This window comes from Bombyx mandarina, chromosome 28, assembly GCF_030267445.1.
Source record: "Bombyx mandarina strain Sakado chromosome 28, ASM3026744v2".
Taxonomy (NCBI): Eukaryota; Metazoa; Arthropoda; class Insecta; order Lepidoptera; family Bombycidae; genus Bombyx; species Bombyx mandarina.
Genome location: NC_143233.1, coordinates 6,736,853 through 6,761,909, shown reverse-complemented (window position 1 = coordinate 6,761,909; position 25,057 = coordinate 6,736,853). Strand labels below are relative to the sequence as shown.

Sequence of the window (25,057 nt, the reverse complement as noted above, 5' to 3'; positions counted from 1 at the left end):
TGGATCTAGCCGGATCCAATCTAAAGTTTCGAATATTTGAACTTCACTTGCCAGTTCGGAATAAGCTTCGGAATCCAAACTAGGAATCGAACACAAATTGCTTTCAGTCCATATTGAGTGTAATTATTGAATTTAGTTTGGCTTTTGGAACAAGCGTAGCATACTAGTGGATAGGTATATTGTCGATTAACGATTTTCTCTTCGAGCCTGGCACCTGGTTTCATAGTCATTATTTTGTGAATAGATAATCGAATACCAACAACAAAGAAATGTAGAAAAGTTTACAAAGAATTTTAACTTTTATTGAAAACTAGCTGATCCGGCAGACTTCGTAAAAATTCAATCGATCAATAAAAGACCTAAACTTTTGTATAAAATAAACTTAAAACAAACAAAAAGGATCCATCCGACGGGGGACACATCAAAGGAAAAACAAAATTGTTATTTTTATTTAATTCCGAGCATTTTCATATTTATCTACCTTTTAAACCTCCTCTGGACTTCCACAAATAATTCAAGACTAAAATTAACCAAATAGTTCCAGCCGTTCTCGAGTTTTAACGAGACTAACGTACAGCAATTCACATGTGGTAGGACTTCTTGTGAGTCTGCACGGGTAGGTACCACCACCCCGCCTATTTCTGCCGTGAAGCAGTAATGCGTTTCAGTTTGAAGGGTGGGGCAGCCGTTGTAACTATACTGAGACCTTAAAAACTATATCTCAAGGTGGGGGGCGCATTTACGTTGTAGATATCTATGGGCTCCAGGTGGGCTGTGAGCTCGTCCACCCATCTAAGCAATAAAAAAATACATCTAAACATTTACCTAAATACAATTTACTCAAGACACCAAAATAGTCATATTATGCAGAGAGTTCTCCGTAGAATGTGTCGCCTATATTCTATGAAGCCATATACGAACCGACGCTCAGATTCGAAACCTTTTATCTGGATTGAACGACCATGTGTTCTGCGAGTCGTGCACGTTTTTTGACTATCATTGCATTGTCGAAATTGGGTATTCGTTTTTGACAACCGTCTTTTGTAAAGGACAGTATGTCGTTCTAGTATTTCATTCGGTTTTCACGAGTCCTCATCGACGTCGCCCAAAACACGTCATTACGGATTCTCCCGATCCATTAACGGTGCTTTTAGGTACCACAAGCACCGGTCACCGTCCTCGTTGAGCCCGTCGCTTGCGACGAAGGGCTCGACGGGCGAATTAACCCATATACTGAGTTTCTCACCGGATCATCTCAGTGGGTCGCGTTTCCAATCCGGTGGTAGATTCTGCGAAGCACTGCTCTTGCTAGGGCCAGTGTTAGCAACAAACAAACGGTTTGAGCCCCGTGAGTTCACCTACATGTTAGGGTGAAGCCGAAATAGCCTCTCGAGGCTATCAGCATAGGTAGGAGAAAAAAAAACGAGGCCTAGACATAATTAAAGCTACTTTAACAATTATGCACAAAAATTCAAGTGGAAATGGGCTGGTCACATTGCGAGGCTTAAGGATGAGAGATGGACCATCAAAATAGCATTTTGGAAAGGTCCACTAGGTAAAAGGAACAGAGGTAGACCATTGACTCGTTGGAAAGATGAGATTATAAGGACAGCCAGTCCAAACTAGAAAAAGATCGCACAAGACAGAGACAATTGGGCATCTTTGGAGGAGGCCTTTACCCAATACGGAGTTTCTACTTAAAACTACCACAGTGTATTAAATTAGTTAAGTGATCATAATTTTTAATAGCTGTTAAAGTATTTAGTAGGAAATAAAAAGGCTTATTATAACAATATTTTTATTGATACATTTTATTTATATCTAATTAACTTTAATAATAATAACTGGGACTAAATCACGCACGGTCACCTGACCTCAATTTAGGATCCCCTGTGTTATGGGTACCAGAAACTGACACAATTACTTATATACTTTTCAGTATATACATATATAGATAAATAGACACCCAGACAAAGAACAAACTGGTGGTAGGATCTCTTGCGAGTCCGCACTGACTATTTCTGCCGTGAAGCAGTAATGCGTTTGAAGGGTGGGGCAGCCGCTGTAGATGTCTATGGCCTACGGTAACTACTTAACATCAGGTGGGCCGTGAAATCGTCCACCTATCTATGCCATAAAAAAAATCTAACCTATTCATCACATGAATCTTTGCCCGATGTGGGAATCATACCTACAAGCCTCGCATCAATCAAGTGCGCTGACTATTATCGATTTATCGGCGTAGGATACATTAAAATTTAGCATGAAGCTAAGCAGTTTTGCCGGCATTAGAGCGTTTGGCGCAAGCTGCCTTTAAATATCTTCTAATTTAGATGCCGATTAATTATTATTGCATTGATGAGTGAAAAACAATTGCGTAAAGCGGTCGCCGGAGTCCGTTGACATCAACAACTTAGATACACTGTGATACCGTGGTTAGTTCTTTTGTCGTCTATTTTATATATATATATTTTTTATTGCTAGATGGGTGGACGAGCTCATAACCCACCTGGTGTTAAGAGGTTACTAGAGCCCATAGACATCTACGACGCAAATGCGCCACCCACCTTGAAATATAAGTTCTAAGGTCTCAAGTATAGTTACAACGGCTGCCCCACCCTTCAAACCGAAACGCATTACTGCTTCACGGCAAAAATAGGCCGGAGGGTGGTACCTACCCGCGCGGACTCACAAGAGGTCCTACCACCAGTAAAAATCTACATATGAGAACGGTCATTCGTTCCTTGTCGTCTGTTTTTATTATTATATTTAATCCTACTTAAGCTGAGAGCTTTGAGAAGCTATTTCAGCGTAACCTCAACTAGTAGGTGAGCTCACGGGGCTCAAACCTGATGACGTTGCTAACACGAACCCTAGCAAGAGCCGTGCTTCGCAGAATCTACCGCCGGATCGGAAATCGATCGATCGGCGATCCACTGAGAAGATCCGTCGAGAAACTCAGTGGGCTGTGTCTGTGGGTTAATTTAATCGTCAGGCCCTTCGTTGCAAGTGACGGGCTCGATGAGAACCGTGACCGGTGCTTGTGGTACCTAAAAGCAGCGTTAGTGGATCGGGAGGATCCGAAATGACCTGTTTTGGGCGACGTCGACTGCTTTCCATTCTGTCCGCAGGATCGGGAATGGGTCGTCTGGTTCGTGTCCGTCTATTAGGAAGTCAAAAAAGGTACTGCCTGCCGCTAGTCACGTACGCCCTAGTTCCCCTTCTCTTTTTATTTTTTAATTCTTGTCAAGTGTCTATCTTAGTCTGTGTCTAGTCGTTGTAGGTATTATGTCCTGTCAAAGAGGTTGCACGCCACGACACCCTTCGGAACCACCCCTAGTACCTTTCCGGAACGAAATGCTCGGGACAGACATCGCATCAACCGCCCATAGTACAATCACCATTATGACCGCACCCAAACGTATAGTTCTTCTTCTTCTTATCAGCCCACAGACGTCCACTGCTGGACATAGGTCTCCCCCAAGCCTCGCCACAAAGACCGATCCTGCGCTGCTTGCATCTAGCAGATCCCCGCGAACCTCGATATACCGTCGGTCCATCTTGTGGGAAACCTACCCACGCTACGTCTTCCGGTACGCGGACGCCACTCAAGAGCTTTCTGGCCCCAACGGCCATCCGTTCTATGACCAATGTGTCCTGCCCACTGCCACTCCAACGTCGCAATCCTTTGGGCTATATCGGTTACCATGGTTTTCCTGCGAATCTCCTCATTTCTGATTTGATCGTATATTTACGCTATTCAACTTATTCCAATTGTGTCGGACAATGAAAAGTTTCAGTTGTGTTTTAATCAATTCACTTGCCGCAACAATAACATTAATATTGAACGCTTTCGAATACGTAATGTAACTTTCGCGGTAATTAACAAAGCTTTTACAGCGCGACAAATTAACTGGTGCTTTGTTGAAATTAATAAAAAATTCATTAGGTAGATTTTGCGTGAATTTTCTGACATTTTCGATACAAACTAAAATATTTTACGTGTAAAAAAACTAAAGCGAAATCTACATGCGTAACTAAGTCTTTCTCGAAATTCGAAATAAGCACTAAAGCTATCAATTTTTTTTTCCTACCTAAGCTGATAGCCTTTAGAGGCTATGTCAGCGTAAACTAACAAGTAAGTGAGCTCACCGGACTCAAACCTGACGACGTTGGTAGCGGTAGGACCTCTTGTTAGTCCGCACGGGTTGGTACCACCACTCTGCCTATTTCTGCCGTGAAACAGTTATGCATTTCGGTTTGAAGGGTGGGGCAGTCGCTGTAACTATACTGAGACCTTAGAACTCATATCTCAAGGTGGGTGGCGGTATTTACGTTATAGATGTCTATGGGCTCCACTAACCACTTTACACCAGGTGGGCTGTGAGCTCGTCCACACATCTACTCAAAAACATTGTGATCAAATATATTTAAGGCGTGTAGTCTTTGGCCGATTGTGGCTTATCTCAATTAAATCACTGGAAGACCTGTCTTCCCAATAAATGCCGATTGGTCCATTAAAAAGCAATGTCTGATACAAACCCAAGCGAAATTATTTTAAGCCATATTCCGAATTTCCGTGAAACTGTAATAGGGGTAGACTTTCGCAACAGACGTACTTCGTAGCATCTGCGTTCTCAACTTCCGAGATGAAATATAGATAAAAAGTCACATTAATTACAAAGACAGGAACGTCAAAGAATAAATCCCTGAAAGGAGCGGTCTGTTAAAGAATTTTAATTTTCCCGAATTAATTCGTTTTCATTTTTCAGTAAACCGTCTTTGAGCGATGATGAGACTGTAACATGGATTGTAGTTTTTTAGATGTGGTAAGTTTGTAATCTCTTTTTTTTTACTAACCAATTTCTACCGTATTGTGAAAGTGCACAGATGGATAGAGAGAGAAAGAGAGTATTATTTATTGTACACCAAAAAAAAACAATGCGAAACATTAAATACAAAAAAAGTACAATTGGCGGTCTTAAAGCTAAGAGCGATCTCTTCCAGACAACCATCAGTTGGACAAGAATCATTTGGATACCAACTCTCTAAGTATTTGTGTCTTAAAGCTGTCATAGGTTCCAGATTGGCAGGTATTTTATTGCAAGTTCTCAAGAACAGTTCTCTTATGTCCATTCATTAAATTGTTTAGTTATTACCGGGGTGCACGAAGACCATAGCGTGAATTCTGCTGTCCAATATGAGGCTTGAAAGAGACTATATAGCTATTTAAAAAGAAACAGTATTTTTTTGCGGTCAAAAAATTTTTGTAATAGTTTTTAAACATGTTGTCAGCTTGCCGACCCTTGTCTAAATGTACTTGACATGTAAACTGATCGTCTATAGTTTTATTTTTATCGGGCATTTAGCTTTTTAGCAATATAGTAGGTGTGCTCGAAGGAGCAAGTTTACAAGCAAACTGTTTTTTTATGGCCAGGTCCCTATTTTTTTTTTCTTTTGGAAAGGCATCACTGATCAGAGATTCAACACACCACTCTGTTATTTTGTTTCTGAGTTGCGGCGTATGTCAAAAATACGTGCGCCATCTGTCTTTGTACATTGATGATGCTACGCTAGAAATTTTCCTTGATCTGATCTGTAATAATGGTACAGAATTTTAATTCAAATCGGAATCATGACAGAAAAACACGCTAAGCCATACTCATATATCTCCCTCTCGCCCTCTCTCCCTCTCTCTACTCATGAATTGAAACAAAAATGTCATATCAAATACATTTCTGAATCTTTTACAAATTAGAAGTGTAACGAAACGCCGCCGGTAGATGGATTATGGTCATAATTTATGTACCGGACTTACTTACTGAATAACTGCTGTTCCAAGAAATTTACTGAGATTATATATTTTTAATATTCTCCTTTTTGGGTCTTCTCAAACTAAATTCTGGAGTCGATCTTATTCAATTTTAATCCCTACATTCACCTGATAATCGAAATTCGATCATAATCATTGACTCTTCAAGATTTAGAATCGTCTTTATTGTATTAGACTTTCTCTTTTCATATGGGCCTTCATTTTATTGATAAATTTCATTTATATCTAATTAACTTTAATAGTAATAATAACTAAGACTAAATCACGCACGTTCAGCTGGCCTCAATTTAGGATTCCCTGTGTTATGGGTACCAAAGACTGATAAACACATTAAATATATATGCTTATATAGAAAAAACACCCAGACAAAGAGCAAACAAACCTGTACAACACACAATGTTTGCCCTATGAGGGGAATCGAACCTGCGACCCTCGATACAATAGTCAGAGGTGCTAACTACAGCACCACAGAGACGGCAAAATTTTAAAAAATATCCGTCGACAAACAAAAGAGAAACTGGTACTGAATTTTCAAACTATTGCACAGCTTTTATCGCGGGCTTTGAGCGCGGCGACCGAATCAAGAAATTCCGTAACGAAAATAAAACCTAAAACCCCCCACTCCGCCTACCATGTAGCTCGCGTTCAACACATTTACACGTTGCGCTTGTGTAGTGTTTGCCCATCTCTCTCTCGCGCGGTCTAGCTTATGAGTGTGAAGGGGACAGCTAATGTTTTGCTTTTATTAATTTTTTTTTTGGTCTTTGCCAATTTGAAACGTCTGCCTAAGCAAAATTTAATAGACTTTACTGGTGGTGGTACTATTGTGAGTCCGCACGCGTGGGTACCACCACCCTACCTATTTTCTGCCGTGAAGCAGTAATAAATTGACTTCCACGGTGAAGGAATAACATCGTGTAATAAAAATGAAACCCGCAAAATTATAACTTGCGTAATTACTGGTGGTAGGACCTCTTGTGAGTCCGCACGGGTAGGTACCACCGCCCCGCCTATTTTCTGCCGTGAAGCAGTAATGCGTTTCGGTTTGAAGGGTGGGGCAGCCGTTGTGACTATACTGAGACCTTAGAACTATATCTTGAACTATATCTTTTGACGGCCGTCTGGTGTAGTGGTAAGTGACATGGTCACTACACAAGGGGGTCGCGGGTTCGAATCCCGCCAAGGGAAGATATTTGTATGATAAATATAAATGTCTTTTCCAGGGTTATGGATGTATATTAAATATATGTATGTGTATAATAAAAATCTTACATTTATTTCCGTTATCTGGTACCTGTAACACAAGTTCTTTATGAACTTATCACGGGACCAGTTAACGTGGCGTGATTGTTAGTAAATATTAAATGTAATATATATAATATATATATATATATATATATATAATATAATATGATATAATATATTTTTAATATATATATATTAAAAATATATTATATTATATAATAATAATATTATATCTCAAGGTGTGTGGCGCATTTACGTTGTAGATGTCTATGGGCTCCAGTAACCACTTAACATCAGGTGGGCTGTGAGCTCGTCCAAACAGCTAAGCAATAAAAAAAAAATAAAAAAAAAATGCGTTTCGGTTTGAAGGGTACGGCGGCCGTTGTAACTATACTGAGGCCTTAGAACTCATACCTTAAGGTGGGTGGCGGCATTTACGTTGTAGATGTCTACTGGCTCCACTAACTACTTAACATCAGGTGGGCTCTGAGCTCGTCCACCCATCTAAGCAACCAAAAAAAAAGTTCTTATAACTTAAGGAGCACACAGTAAGAGTTCTTTTAATAAAAACAAAATTTAATTTCGATAAAAGTAAAATCCCCGGTACACGAACAGACGGGAGTTTAGAATATTGAGAGGATCGACTAGGAAACTTCTTTCTGAGTCCTTCCGTTCTCTTGCCGAGGAATTTGTTACGCAAATGAGCCGTACAACTGTTTCGCCGGTTCGCATTTGCAAGCGAAGTCGCGCAGAGCCGCACTTCGGTGCTTCAATTTTATTACCACCTACTTCGACGAGGCGCAGAAGCAGAACTTGTGTCTTCAGTAGATGATACGTTACAATGTAAGTTACGCAAATCGTAATCAAATCGGCCAATTGTAAAACTATCTATATATTAATACGTGAAGCAAAAACTTTGTACCTCTTTTTACGAAAATTGCGCGGACGGAGGAGTACGAAATTTCCCACACTTATAGAGAATATAGAGAAGGAGTGCAGGATGTTAATATTTTCTTTTAATTATGCATTAAAAATACATCTATATATTAATACGTGAATCAAAAACTTTGTATACCTTTTTACGAAAATTGCGCGGACGGAAGGGTATGAAATTTCTCACACTCTATGATTGTAGAGAAGGTTAATATTTTTTTAAAATATGCTTTCTAAAATACATTAAATCAATAAAAAAACATTACACACACTACCATGTATTTGACACACACACACATAGTCTTTGTTTATTGTCAAACTTTTATTATTGCTTTAAGTCTGTAGTCAAATTGAGAATAAGTGAATATTGTTTATCTTTCTTGGCGAAATCTGTCACTATAGAAATATATGCTATAGTCTTTGACAATAGAACCATAATAATGTTCAAACTTATGATTTCAATTAATTATAGTCGAACTTCGTCTACTGCGGGACCACTAGTTTTTATAAACTGATCACTAGCAATAATGGCAGAATGCAATGCTGGAAATAAAGAAGAACCATAATCGGTTTTTTACTAACAAGTTTGTCGGCAATATGTTAAACTTGAGATCAGCCTGCTTGGGAGTTTTATCCTTTGAATCAACATTTCATAACATATAGCAATACCATAAATGGTGATATTGCAATAATTAACATATTCTAAAATTTACAATAGTTCTTCTGACCGATATTTTCTGAAAATATGAGATGTCTGATCCATTAGTTTTTGGATTTTAAGTTCGTTAAATTCGAAAAATTAACATCATCCAAATTTGAATTTCCGAACGTAGTAAAATATAAAAACTTTAATATTTTTTCCGGATTCTGAGTACGATCCTGTTGGAAGCATTTAAATTGCAAATTATTTTCCACGACGAGAATCTGATGTGCCGAGATTTGTCGTAATGCAATTTCTCTCCTGTTTTCAATACAAATTATTATTGAACCGTCACATTTACATGTACTTTGTGGAGAATACAAGAATTAATTCAAGGCCGGCTAGTCTTAAATATTGTGAAGTCTCTCCAGTTCTTACTGCCTCCGTCTCTCATTGCTTTCGATTCGACTATAGTCGTATTATTAATGACATCCATACTCAATTTAGCTACTTAAGGTAGTTCTACTTAGGTAACTATTAACTACTTCCTATTTTTCTACTCCCCCTATTTTGAACACCGTGCCGATCGAAAGAACCATTTCCTTTTCTCTTTCTGGCCACCCAACGCACTGTTAACATTTCGTTAACAGTGCGTTAACGCAAGGTTAACGCAATCAGTCCTTTTATTAATAAAAGGACTGATTTTCTATAAGTCACAAAAGAAAGATGTGTGGTCTCGTGGGACACCGGATAGGAACGAAGATCCCTATTGTAAAAATATTAATTTTAAGTTCTATTCGAGGTATAAAGAAAATAATTATTCGGGTATACATTTTTTATTATGATTTTTTTATTGATAAAAAAAGCTGTTTTACTAAATTACCAACTTTATTTTATTTACTATATAACACTGTATAACATACAAAGAAACAGCTATTTATATGAATAATAATAATAACCGTCATCACGTAGACTATATATTAGACACTGTATAGCCATCATACTAAGACTATACATAAATAATAAAAATCTTACGTTACGGACGTTTTTTCCCGGTTAAGGTACCTCTCCGCATCGTCCCATGAGGAACTTCGTTCAAAAAATACGATGATTATTCAGAAACATATTTTCATAAGGATCGAAATTGTTTCAAAATACATCAATATATCAAATAAACAGGGCAATTTACCAATTAGGCTACAAGTTAATTCTTTGTATTTCGTGGAAAGAGCAACTTCAGAATTCTACTAAATATAATACCAAAAGCTTCCATTAATTCTCAGAACTTTATTATACAGAATTGTTTTAGAGGCATCAAATTATTTCTTTGATACCGATAGCTTCCAAAATGGTGGCGTTACTGGTGAAAACTTATTTTGCACTTTTGTCCATATATGCAAATAAATGAAGATTTTCAATTCTTAAATGTATTCGATATTCCACACATGCAACATGAATGGCTATCAAATAATCATCATCATTATCCTGCCCTTCTCCCAGTTACCTGGGGTCGGCGCAACATGTTTTCTCCTTCCATACTCTTCTATCATATACCATTTCTTCGCTCACTCCCCTCTTACCCATATCGTCTTTCACGCGATCCCTCCATTTCTTCTTAGGTCTAACTTTTCCTCTATATCCTTCTTTTCTATAAATCTTCTATAAATAATATGAGTAAAAAAATGTTAGGCTTCTTTTTTTCAAGGAAATAATTATATTATTTTAGACAAGAAAATAGCAGTTAAGGTCTTCATTAGACATTTTCAATCTATCCAATATCCAACTTAGGGTATTATTGTAAACTAGAGGTCCCGCAGTAGTCGAAATTCGACTATAATTAATTGGAATTGTAAGTTTGTACACTATTATGATTGTATTTTATACTTCTATAATCACAAATTTCGCCAAGACTACACTATAAAAAATATTAACAAAGACAAACCATATTCTATTCTCAATTTGACAACAGACGTCAAGAACAAAAGTTTGACAATAATAGTATGCATGCGTGTGTGTGTCAAATACATGGTATGTAGTGTGTGTAATGTTTTCTTTATTGCTTTAATGTATTTTATATGCATTATTTTAAAAAAATATTAGCATTGTGCACTTCTTCTCTATATTCTCTGAAAGTGTGGAAAATTTCATACTCCTCCGTCCGCGCAATTTTCGTAAAAAGGGATACAAAGTGTTTGCTTCACGTATTAATATATAGATTAAACAAATAAGTTTCACCTCTAAATGAGTTTTAATGAATGTTCGGATCTCTAGAAATTCCGTGTAAATACTTCGCAAAAAGATTTCTAGATCCAAAGAACTAAGCTCAGTTTAGGAAACTGAACACGTGCTCCTAATCATAGTTGAACAAACTGAGCTTTTATGAGCGACATGATTTCTTCAGCAGTGTCACCCGTTTTCAATGGAGGCGACGAAAATTTACAGAATAGTATTTCTTTTAATTTTAAAGTTTACCTATTTTGTAGTGGCGGAAATACCCAACGAAAATTTCCTGCAAATTTCACATTTCTTCAAGGCTATCGAAGACCGGTTTAAATGATGAGCGTCTATCATTCATTTTAATGATAATGACACAGCCGGTGCTTACCAGTGGCGCATGTTACGGCACTCAAGTAATACAAGTCATAATAATCTATTTTAGAGGTAGATTTTTATTGCCCTTGTAGGCAGACGAGCGTACGGCCCACCTGACGGTGAGTGGTTACCGTCGCCCATGGACTTCAACAATGCCAGGGGCAGAGCCAAGCCGCTGCCTACCGCTTAATACTCTCCACAGGCCTCGTTTGAAGAAGTACATATCATAGCGCTCGGGAAACACTGTGGAAGGGAGGAGCTCATTCCATAGCCGGATGGTACGTGGCAAAAACGACCTCTGGAAACACACTGTGGATGACCGCAGTGGCTCCAGGTAGTATGGATGAACTCTACACCGGTGGCGGGCGGTGCGATGGTAAGACGCCAGTGTTTTTAATACGCTTTTATTAGCTTCAGACGTATGTATGTTAGTATGTAACGGAATCTTTGAACATGATTTTGACCCCCTTCAAAACGTCGGATTAACTCGAAATTTGGTATACTTATTAAGGATCGATGACAATTCAATATTAAAATTGAAAGTCAACAAAAAAATGAAAAATAAATAATAGTTTTAAAAAACTAACAAAATACGCTTTTATAGAAAATCCAACTATAAAAAAGGAAAATTTATTTTAATAAATTTAAATTACAAATAAGGTAAGAAAAAATGATTTTATTGTAAAAAAAGCGTGGGGTGCATGGTATCGGTAGTTATAAATATTTTATGAACAGATATAAGAGTAGAAAGGTTAATTTTATAATATCCTGAAAACCACCCCACGCTTTTTTACAATAAAATCATTTTTTCTTGCACTAATTTTAATTCAAATTTATTTTCTATTTATTAGTTAGATTTTCTATAAAAGCGTGTTTTGTTAGTTTTTTAAACTATCTTAATTACCTTTAAACGAGCAATTCTTGTATATAATCTGAATCTCGAAAACGGCTCCAACGATTTTCATAAAATTTAGTATAGAGGGGATTTCGGGGGCGATAAATCGATCTAGCTACGATTTATTTCCCGAAATCTATTGGCGAATAATAATAGTATTTTTATTAATTGAGGGCAACTAATCGCTTTCAAGACATAACAAGATGGCGTTATCAAAAAAAAAAAAAAACGATCAAAGCTCGGTCATCATCTAGTTATTTATTATCTATATATTAATACGTGAAGCAAAAACTTTGTATCCCTTTTTACAAAAATTGCGCGGACGGAGGAGTATGAAATTTTCCACATTTATAGAGAATATAGAGAAGAAGTGCACAATGCTAATATTTTTTTAAAATAATACATAAAAGATACAGTAAATCAATAAAGAAAACATTACACACACTACATACCATGTATTTGACGCGCACACGCATGCATACTATTTATTGTCAAACTTTTGTTCTTGACGTCTGTTGTCAGATTGAGATTAAATATTTTTTGTCTTTGTTAATATTTTTTATACTGTAGTCTTGGCGAAATTTGTGATTATAGAAGTATAAAATACAATCATAATAGTGTACAAACTTACAATTCCAATTAATTATAGTCGGATTTCGACTACTGCGGGACCACTAGTTTAAACAAATATTCCTTAATTAACACCGCCAAACTGAGAATGCCTACTGTGCTGTGTGAACCAGAATTATATATTGTTTGCAAGGATAATTACACGCAGATTTAAAACGATTATATTTAAACAGAACGCAGAACTCGACGAAGGCAAAATCGAATAAAAACGGTTACAAAGTTAAGTCGATCGGGTATTCTGCAATCGAGTCAACGCCGACAGATTGAATTATCTCCAGTCTCCTCCGATAATCGAATGTTTTGTAAGTTGTTCTCTTGTGTCTGTATTCGTAGGAAATTCTTCGATATTTACTGGTGGTAGAACCTCTTGTGAGTCTGCGCGGGTGGGTACCACCACCCTGGCTATTTCTGCCGTGAAGCAGTAATGCGTTTCGGTTTGAAGGATAGGGCAGCCGTTGTAACTATACTTGAGACCTTAGAACTTATATCTCAAGGTGGGTGGCGCATTTACGCTGTGGATGTCTATGGGCTCCAGTAACCACTTAACACCAGGTGGGCTGTGAGCTCGTCCACCCATCTAAACAATAAAAACTTAGCGAATCGTAGACATAATTAAAACCGCATTTACGTGTTTATTTTTTTTACATTAATCAAATCAATCATCAAACACGAACATGAAAGACTTAAAACACATTGGAACCTCAGCACAACAACCAGTGTAGTGTGTAGACATAACATTGAGATCTGTCTGTATATCTATATATTAATACGTGAAAAACTTTGTATGCCTTTTTACGAAAATTGCGCGGACGGAGGAGTATGAAATTTTCCACACTTATAGAGAATGTATAGAAGAAGTGCACAATGGTAATATTTATTTAAAATAAAATAAAGAAAACATTACACACACTACATACCATGTATTTGACGCACACACGCATGCGTACTATTTATTGTCAAACTTTTGTTCTTGGCGTCTGTTGTCAAATTGAGAATAGATTTAATATTGTTTGTCTTTGTTCATATTTTTTATGGTGTAGTCTTGGCGAAATTTGTGATTATAGAAGTATAAAATACAATATTAATAGTGTACAAACTTCCAATTCCAAGTAATTATTGTCGAATTTCGACTACTGCGGGACCTCTAGTAGGTATATATAAAATGAATTGCTGTTCGTTAGTCTCGCTAAAACTCGAGAACGGCTGGACCGATTTGGCTAGTTTTGGTCTTGAATTATTTGTGGAAGTCCAGAGAAGGTTTAAAAGGATAGATAAACATGAAAATGCTCGGAATTAAGTAAAAATAACAATTTTGTTTTTCCTTTGATGTGTCCCGTATCGGACGGATTGTTTGTTTTAAGTTTATTTTCAACAAAAGTTTAGGTCTTTTATTTATCGATTGAGGCACTACGAAGTCTGCCCGGTCAGCTAGTAATAAATAAATAAATATTTCGTAAAGTTCGTAAAGAGCTTGTGTTCCAGGTACCAGATAACGGAAATAAATGCAGATTACTTTATGACAAAATATAGACTATTAAATTTAAATTCTATCAAACACAGAATACTTCATGTACCTACTGGACAGCATCTAATATCTTGTATTGAAATGAATCAATTTCACATCAGCGGGATAAAGTCACTTAATCCAATACGTAGCCACATCGAATTGTAATTCAGAATAAAAGAAAGACGTTGATTTAATTTGAAATATAGTTCTTATGTCTCTCTCGGCCCATGAATTACTAGTACATTCAAAGATCCGTTGGAACGGAATATCAGAATCAAGTATATTATTATAGCAGATATATATTGGGTGTTACTGGTCTCTTGTCATTTTATAGGGATTTATATGTGTATACTGAATTACCCCTAAGCGAAATTGTATCCAAATCCGCTTAGTCATTTCTGTGTGACCGAATAACAAAAATAGATAATTTGACATATTATAGATACATTCATTAGAGATTACCGCTTTCTTGATACCTCTTCTTATTATCTGTATATATTAAATGGGTTAATCAATACTAAAACACACGAGTAGAAAAGCGGGTAAGAAAAAACAAAAAATTACAATGAAAAACGCATACCAAATAAATAGTTTATTTACCGATCACTTAAAATTTTTAAAAGCTTTTACAGCTTTAAACACGTCATCGCTGAAGTCCTTCGGTCGTTCGAAAGCGGCAAAATGACCTCCGTAGTCCAAATTGGTAGAGCCCAAGAGGTTAGTGTACTTCCAACGAAGCATATAGTCTGGGTGTTGGAAAAGCTCGTATTTCAAACGAAGCGCCCATGTTGGAACTGAAGTTGGGACCCTGGAAACACCATATACAGGAAATTCATGTCTGAAGTGAGAATTCGAAGATAAGAATGCAATCTGCTTTATATGAATTAGCAGATTAAGGCGCTCTTACCAGTCATTCAGGAGATTGGTACTTACAATCAACATTTTTATACAAATTGTTCATAAATACATTCAGAAATGGTAAAAAAAAATATTTTTATTTCACGGGTGTATTTAACAAAAAAGAGTGTGCAAAATAATATAGCTCGTAAAGTCACCACCATTACGGCCTAATTTTACAACAAATTTTGATTGCATTTAATTCAACAATAAACTTGTAATCTAATGGTGGTAGGGCCTCTTGTGAGTTCGCACGTGTAGGTACCATCGCCCTGCCTATTTCTGCCGTGAAGCAGTAATGCGTTTCGGTTTGAAGGGTGGGGCAGCCGTCGTAACTATACTTGAGACCTTAGAACTTATATCTCAAGGTGGGTGGCGCACTTACGTTATAGGTGTTTATGGGCTCCAGTAAACACTTAACACCAGGTGGGCTGTGAAATCGTCTAGCGACCTAAGCAATGGAAAAAAAACTTGTAATCTAATGACTAATACGACGTGACTACTGAGATTCTTCATATCTTAAGATACATGTCGCCTCGAAAGACAATTCGGTATTTTCGCAATCAAAATCAGATGTAACTTCGCTTTACATGGAACCGTGGGGTCATTGACTCGGCGCATCATTTCAAATTTATGTGTGTTACATTGCGTGCGATATTTATTTTTCGTTTGATATTTTAAGAACCGATGTTAGGAGTATCAGAATAGTCTTCGTTTTAGTTAACTTTATTTTATTACGAAGCAGATGAGCGTACTTAAAATTGGTCACCGTCGCTATGCCAGTAACAGAGCTAAACCGCTGCTTACCGCTAACGGAGACCGTATCGTAGCAGACAAGCTGATTGATACATGGTTTATAGATATGATATTTATTAAATACCTGTTACTCTTGCAACTAGTTACTTACTGAGCCAGATTATTCAACCTCGAACCTGCGAAGGTCTCCTTGTAAATCCTCAGTGACGTGGTTATACTCCCGGAGGCCCAATATAACATTATGTTGTCCAGTAACTTGTCAAAATCATAATACTTGTCAATGCCGCCTTCATCTTCAAACTTATTGGTATGATTCGTAAAGATCATGAACCTATCCAAGATATATGATCCTAAGGCTACCGGTGAATCAGTTAGGACAATACCTGAGGACGTAATTCAATATTTACATTATTTATTATTAGACAGTCAATACGAGCATATAAACAAATGGCTTAGCTTATTGTGAACGATTAGTGGAGTAACCAAGATAGAAGTTACAATTGCTTCTGATTTGAGCCCGTATAGATTAATCCATCGCGAAGAATGGCGACGTCTTGTGAAGGGCCCAATCGAAATGATGACCACGACCACTCTACCAAGAATGCAAACGACTCATAAGAAGGTTGACTGACCTATGCAGGATGTATTTATCTCCGCGACAATGCAACCGGTTTAGCTTGAATATTCGACTGCAAGTCTCAAAGTAGTGGCACTTAGAGCTTAAACAAGGTAGTCCCGGATTTCCCAATTGCTATAAAACAAAAATTAGGCGATGCCAACTCACCAATTGTATCTGGTTTCGTTGATTGCAGATGCGAATACCCGGTCTCCTCCAAATAAAACTCCAATTTGTCTTTCAGAGGATACATTCTGTCCTCAATGCCGTTACCGAAATACGAAGGCCACAACAATCCGCCCAGGAGCCAAGTCAATAAAGACAATTTGGATGTGTTAACTGGGAAATTCGTGTGGAAGCCGAGTACTTCTGAGGGAAAGATCGTGGCGATATGGGATCCGATCATGTGCCCGAAATCGCCACCTTGAATGTAGTATTGGGTGTAGCCGAGTCTGCGCATCAAGTTTCGCATTATTATGGCCATTTCGTACGTGTCTAATCCGGGTCGTGTTGGCGCCTTAAAAATGATACAACATCAAAAGAAATAATTTAAAATGACTATATCATTGTTTTATGTTCACTGTCGTCAATAGGTTGATGATGTATGTTATGAAACTTAATGATTTGGTCCAAAGATGATATTCGTAGCCTGGAATCATTTCAACCACTGTTTCCCTACTCCCTAGTTGCGGCAGGGCGTATTGAAGGCCTATGCCAGTACCTCCAACCTGATTATGTTTGCCACGAAGCAGCTATGCGTTTCCGTTTCAATGGTTCGACTCTCGTTGTATACAATTGAGAATTAGACCTCACTTATCAAGGATGGTGGCATCCACGTTTTGTTGTGTATGGACTCCGGAAACCACTTAATATTAGATGAGTCGTGAGCTCGACCATTCTAGATGGCGATTTAAAAAAAATTGTAGAAATTTCAAGTGTTTCGCATCGATTTCAATTATATATTTACCGGAACGATTTGTATGTTTTTAGGACAGTTTTATTAATAACTTTCATCACCAACACACATCGTGGTGACTATCACTCATTATAATGGACATTTCTTAAGTTACACCTGTTACACACCCCCCACGTTGAATAAGATAAAAAAAGTAAAGACAGAAAATGAGTTCAGTTTAATTTGTATTAAAAAAAATATAAAGTTATTTTAAATTTCAAATAAATACTTAATATAAATTATATAGGATTCAAATTATTAAAATTTATTATAACATTAAAAGCGGCGCGATAAACAGGCCCTAAGGTGGCATCAACCCTAAATCCATCACTGATGATATATGGAAATCGATCTGAAGTTATACTAAATTTAATAGGTACTACATTCGGATTAGCAACTGCCGAGCTCTTAAAAGATGATTACACAAAAGCTCTTGATCATATTCTAGAAACATTGCTAATTCCAAATCGATCGTTCTAGAAGGTTTCGCAATACACAAGACCGTTGGCTAAGTTTTGATACGATTTGCTTAAACGCACACTGAATTAAAATTACATGGAAACATTTTTTGTTAAATAATATTTTAATAATAATAATTTATTTATTTCTCTCTTTAAGGTATAGTACAAATACAAATGGAAATTAACCTTATAATTCATTTTGTAAGCCTTTGAAAGAGCCGAAGTCTGTACTAGGTTCAAAGACCTGTATTACTGATCTCCAGGCTCCCTCCTTCTTAAGATAGATTAGGTTAGGTTAAGTCGTGAACTGATGCTGCGGACTAGTGTTGAGAGATCATTAGGTGTTATCATTTAAGGTCATTATGCGTGTGTGTGTGTGTGTTTGTGTGGGTGAGTGTGTGTGTTTGTGTTCGTGTGAATATGTGTATATGTGGGCGTGTGCGCGCATATACATATAAATAGGAGAGTAGTTTTAAAAAACCTCTCAAACTGGGTCACTTACCTCAGAAAACACGAAGCCCGGTAAGCTTGGAGCTATAACTTCGAACACAAAATCGTAATCTGGTCTTGGAGTAGTTAGAAGTGGAATTGCTTCGTAAAACTCTCTTACAGAACCTGGCCAGCCGTGCAGAAGTAAAAGGGGTACCACCTGAAATTGTTGCATGCTAAAAGGATTCGCCTCAATATTATAAATAGTTTTTTTTTAAAACCGGCTTGTTTAACACAAGCGATATATTTATACCAAATCCTAAATCGATTTTCACCTTTATTTTAAATGAAAAGCTTATTATGAAAACTATTATGAAAGATTAGGATTTAAAGTAACGTGATTCCTATCCACGACAAAAAAATACCGATTTTTTTTTTGCTTTCACTAAGCACGCAATGTAACCCAAACTAAGAGGCGGGGTCAACGTTTCTTTGTATTACTAATTCACTAAATTTAAAATCACTAAAGCAAATGTTTATGCTTAGTCTTATGTTAGTCTATGTTTATGTTTTTTACTGGAGGTAGGACCTCTTGTGAGTCAGCGCGGGTGGGTTCCACCACCCTGCCTATTTCTGTCGTGAAGCAATACCTAATGCGTTTTGGTTTGAAGGGTGGGGCAGCCGTTGTAACTGTACTTGAGACCTTAGAACTTATATCTCAAGGTGGGTGGCGCATTTACGCTGTGGATGTCTATTGGCTCCAGTAACCACTTAACGCCAGGTGGGCTGTGAGTTCGGCCATCCATCTAAGCATAAAAAAAAAAAGTCTAGCAAATACTTTTAACGGTACCGCCAAATAAGGAAGAAATTCAGCTTTGAGAACTTACGAACCCCAAAATCCTGCACCCAACACATCTTACCTTCACATCTTTATCAGCTGTCGGCTTAACACGAACAAAATGTATATCCAAACCCTGAATATTAGTCAAGAAATGATCGTATTTATTTAAAAACTTCACACGTTCCCTGAACTTGTATTTGAATATCCAATGTGAGAAGAACTGTGCGAACGCATCTGAATGAACGCCGTAGGTCCAAGCCGTGTTTTTGAAGCTCTTTATCTTCCTCTCCATGAGACGGTAGTCTTCAAACAGCGCCCTGATTTCAGATTCCATCTGTAATCATGTTTATAATAGACTAACGAACCGCCCTCGCTTCGCTTCGGAAACATTAAATTTTATTATTTATAGCCGAGTCTCGCGATGTTACCCGCGGTTATTGTCGTACCGCGAATGACGCCGCGGGGCGAAGCTAGTCTAAAAAAGTAGCCTAAGTTACTCCTTATATCATCAGCTACCTGTCAGTGAAAGTCCCGTCAAAATCGGTCCAGCCGTTCCAGAGATTAGCCGGAACAAACTGGCAGACAGACAGACAAAAATTGTAAAAAATGTTATTTTGGTGCATGTACCGTATATTTTTTAATTTTTTTTATTACTTTTGTAGGCAGACGAGCGTACGGCCCACCTGATGGTAAGTGGTCACCGTCGCTCATGGACGTCAGCAATTTCAGGGGCAGAGCCAAGCCGCTGCCTACCATAAGCCATATATTCATATGCATGTAGTAAAAAGCGGTTATTTCAATATTACAAACAGACACTTCAGTTTTATTTATATGTATAGATTACGCGTTCTATACATGTTATGGAGGGTAGATGTAAGGACCACCATCTTGTACAGGGGACAAGTTAAAAAAGTGTCGACCTGTAAACAAGCAAGCTGTTGTTGGAAGACTCATCGAAATAACGCTAGTGTAGTAGAAATTATATGAACTAGTGGTCCCGCAGAAGTCGAAATTCGACTCTAATTAATAGGAATTATAAGATTGAACATTATTTTGGCTCTATTGTCAAAGACTTCTACTTCTATAATCACAGATTTCGCCAAGACTCCATTATAGACAAACAATATTAATCTATTTTCAATTTGACCACAGACTTTAACAATAAACAAAAGAGTATATTATATGTGTATGTGTCAAATACATGGTAGTGGGCGTAATGTTTTTTTTTCTTCTCTATATTGTTCTCTATATTCTCTATAATTGTGGGAAATTTCATACTCCTCCGTCCGCACAATTTTCGTAAAAAGGGGTACAAAGTTTTTGCTTCATTAATTAGTGATCCCGCAAAGTCGAAATTCGACTTTAATCAATTCAAATTTTATGTTTAAACATTATTAATACTATTGTAATAATATAATATAATCACAGATTTCGCCAAAACTACACTAGCCAGCCGCTGCTTAAATTAAAACTTAGAATTAAGTTTAATTAAAATCTAGAATTAAAACTTCTAGATATTTCATGATAATACTTACCGCGTCACTAAATATCACCCTGTAGGGCCTTATTCTGGTGTCGTGCGTATTATTATCGACGCCCCATCGTACATTGACGTCGACTTTGGGCAGATCCGGAACGTTTGTCAGCGACACGTACACCAGATAAATACCATAAATCGTAAATAATGCTTTAACCACAAATAAATACGAGATTATTTTTGCAAATAGCTAAAAAAGTAAAAAAAAATTATTATTGTATATTCTTTAGGTTCCAGAAGTCGTAGACTTATTTAAAACTACTTTTACGGTTTAATCCTGCGTTTTTAATTGTAATTATTCCTTTATTAAATGTAGATAATTATTCTTCTCTTATTATGGATAAGGATAGGATGATAAAAAGACAATTAGGTCAATGTCACGTGGTAAGTCTCCGGGACATAACGGGCTCAGCATTGAGCACCTGCGTTATGCGGGCGTGCACATCTCTAGGGTTCTCTCAATGCTGTATAACATTTGTGTGGGTCATAGTTATTTGCCAAGGGAAATGATACGAACAATAGTTGTACCAATAGCTAAAAATAAGACTGGAGACCTTGCAGATAGCAGTAACTATAGGCCTATCTCACTAGCTACTGTTATATCCAAAGTGTTGGACAGCATGCTTAACTTTAAACTAAATAAATATGTAAATCTTCATGATAACCAATTCGGATTCCGTTCAGGTTTGTCGACAGAGAGTGCAATCTTAAGTCTTAAGCATGCTGTCAAATACTACACGCGGCGAGGAACACCTGTTTATGCCTGCTTTCTTGATCTGTCCAAGGCGTTTGATTTGGTTTCCTATGACCTCTTGTGGAAAAAGTTGGAAAATATTAAACTACCCACGGAAATAAATAACATTCTAAAGTTTTGGTATGGGAACCAGATCAACAATGTGCGATGGGCTGGGGCTTTGTCTCTTCCGTATAGGTTGGAGTGCGGGGTGAGACAAGGCGGGTTGAGTTCGCCTACGCTCTTCAACCTGTATATGAATGAGCTGATCGGCGAGCTCAGTGGGACCAGGATTGGTTGTTTCATAGACGGGGTGTCCGTAAACAACATCAGCTACGCAGACGATATGGTGCTGCTGAGCGCGTCTATCTGTGGCCTAAGGCAACTTGTTTCTTTGTGTGAGGGATACGCCAAATCACACGGTTTGGTGTACAACTGTAAAAAGTCGGAGATCATGGTCTTTGAGACCAGGGGTGGGACGCATGATAAAATACCTCCCGTAGTACTCAACGGAACGCCATTGACAAGAGTTTATAAATTTAAATATCTCGGCCATGTGTTGACCCCTGATCTCAAAGATGATGAAGATATTGAACGAGAGCGGAGAGCGTTGTCGGTTAGAGCAAACATGATAGCTCGCAGGTTTGCACGGTGTTCACTTAAAGTCAAGGTCACCCTCTTTAGGGCCTACTGTACTAACTTTTACACGTGCAGCTTGTGGGCTGGATATACTCAAAGATCGTACAATGCTCTCCGTGTTCAATACAATAACGCGTTTAGGGTGCTGGTGGTGCTGCCCCGCTTTTGTAGCGCATCAGGGATGTTTGCAGACGCGCACATAGATTGTTTTTACGCTACCATGCGTAAGAGGTGTGCATCTCTGGTAAACAGAGTGAGGGCCAGCTCCAACAGTATCCTGAGCATGATCGCAAGCAGGCTGGACTGTATATACATGGGTCGCTGTGGTGCCATCTCCCATGGGATGTTACCACAGTAATTCATTGTGATCTAAATATAACTACTAACATAGGTCAAGTTTTATTAACAATTTATATGAGTCATGGATACTTGAAATAAAAACATTATTATTATTATTATTATTTTTATTGATTGGTAAAATGAGGTTGGTAAGAGAATGTTAACTATGAATGTGAAAGGAAGAGGTAGACCTAAGAAGAAATGGATGGATTGCGTGAAAGACGATATGGGTAAGAAGGAAGTGAGCGAAGAAATGGTATATGATAGAAGAGTATGGAAGGAGAAAACATGTTGCGCCGACCCCAGGCGACTGGAAGAAGAACAGGATAATGATATGGGTGAATCAGCTCACAGCCCACCTGGTGTTAAGTGGTTACTGGAGCCCATAGACATCTACAACGTCAATACGCCACCCACCTTGAGATATAAGTTCTAAGGTCTCAGTATAGTTTATATTACACAATTTACACATTACATTCAATTTATTTATTTCAGATTCGAATATTTTCGTTTTTATGGTCGCTAACGATTAACAGTTACACAGTCGAGATAATAATAATAATAACCGGGAATAAATAACGCACGGTCATCCGGTTCCAATTTAGAATTATAATTCTCTGTGTTATGGCTACTAGAAGGGACAAACATACTTATCTATGTCAAAATAGTTAGTAATAAAATGCCCGGACATAGGGCATACAAACCTGTTCATCACACAATTTTTGCCCGACGTGGGAATCGAACCCACGAGCCTTTGCGCAACAGTCACGAGCGCTATCTACACCACCACCGAGTCAGTCAGAGATTAAACGGTAAAATGATTTTATTGTAAAAAAAGCGTGGGGTGCTTTTCAGGATATTATCGAAATAACCCTTCTACTCATATCTGTTCATTAAATATTTATAACTACTGATACCATGCACCCCACGTTTTTTTTATTTTAAATTTAATTTCTAACTTTTTAGTTGGATTTTCTATAAAAGCGTATTTTGTTAGTTTTTTTATACTATTATTTATTTTTCATTTTTTAGATGATTTTTTTTTTTTAAATTGAATTGTCATCGGTCCTTAATAAGTATACCAAATTTTGAGTTAATCCAACGTTTTGAAGGGGGTCAAAATCATGTTCAAAGATTCCGTTACATACTAACATACATACGTCTGAAGCTAACAAAAGCGTATTATAAAGTAGTTTAATTAAATTTAATTTTTTAATCGAATGAACAGTTGGTTCAAGCGCTCGGGTTATTTTGAGTTCTATTCAAGAAGTTGTGGACACGAAACAAGTTTGTTTAGAGATCAACGTGTTTATTTAGGCCGTACGTTAGCCATTTACCATTACTGGTGGTAGAACCTCTTGTGAGTCCGCACGGGTAGGTACCACCGCCCTGCCTATTTCAGCCGCGAAGCAGTTATGTGTTTCGGTTTGAAGGGTTGGGCAGCCGTTGTAATTATACTGAGACCTTAGAGCTTATATCTCAAGGTGGGTGGCGCATTTACGCTATAGATGTCTATGGACTCCGGTAAACACTTAACACCAGGTGGGATGTGAGATCGTCCACCCATCTAAGCAATAAAAAATAAAAACTGAGACCTTCGAATTCATATCTCAAGGTTGGTGGCGCATTTACTTTATAGATGTCTATGGGCTCCAGTAAACACTTAACATCAGGGGGGATGTGAGATCGTCCAAACATGTAAACAATAAGAAAAAAAAATCGAGTTTTTTAACTGCAATCTGTTAGCATTGGATTTAAAAAATATAATTATTAATAGCCTAGTTTATACATATGTGTGCACATATTCCAATCCTACACAGGAGGGTATCCATGGCGTCGTCTACCTACATACCCAGCTAGCTAAGTAAGGAGTGCAGTACCATTTTGTAATCTGTTTAATACATAAATCAAGCCTTTTCCCAATTTTTAGGAAGAAGCACATCTCTCATTCAAACCATACCTATTAATAAAATTTAGAACTTACCCCGAATACGATCTTGAATTTCGAAGAATCTTTAGTTGTTTTAGATTTTTCATTTTTATCTAAATTGTTAAGATTAACACTTTTATTTTTAGTTTTTTTACTCATTTTTACGTAAACCTAACCGGATAACAGAGTAAATAATTAAAAAAATGCTGAAGTTAGATAAATTTATCTTATCCCCCCGTTCATTAGTGTTAATCTTATCATATTATTTAAACCAATAAAAAACATCAACGTAGTGTAAATATAGGCACTTATGCAATGGGATTAGCACGCGTACCGACCTAAGCAAGTAGCTAAAATGCATTTTCGTCTTTTTAAATTCCATTGCAGGAGCACACTTATCGCATGGCATATATGGGCCCTTAACGTCTATGACGGACGGCGTATTAGATGAAATTCTAAGCGTAATTTCATAACAGATAATTTTTTTTGTCAGGAGGAGATCGCCGGACTTCCGGCCCTCCACTGGGAATGGCAGGCGGAGCATGTCAGAGTCGAACCGACTAAAACCTCCTGTCGCTCAACAACCAACGTCCAAGCCTCGCATGAGACAGAACTCATGAAAAGGCAAAGGGGGGAAAGTGATGCGTTT

General features: G+C 37.5%; 1 protein-coding gene across 1 annotated transcript; it reads right to left on the bottom strand.

Annotated features, from left to right (window-relative positions):
* Positions 1-14,854: 14,854 nt before the first annotated feature.
* On the bottom strand, positions 14,855-24,788 carry Jheh-lp4 (juvenile hormone epoxide hydrolase-like protein 4). The gene is made up of 7 exons (XM_028175421.2): positions 24,463-24,788; positions 20,766-20,957; positions 19,310-19,564; positions 18,463-18,609; positions 16,713-17,061; positions 16,080-16,311; positions 14,855-15,083 (listed from the first exon to the last, which is right to left on the bottom strand). The coding sequence occupies exons 1-7, from the start codon at positions 24,565-24,567 to the stop codon at positions 14,879-14,881; spliced, it is 1,485 nt and encodes a 494-aa protein (XP_028031222.2). The 5' UTR covers positions 24,568-24,788; the 3' UTR covers positions 14,855-14,878.
* Between the last annotated feature and the right edge of the window lie 269 nt (positions 24,789-25,057).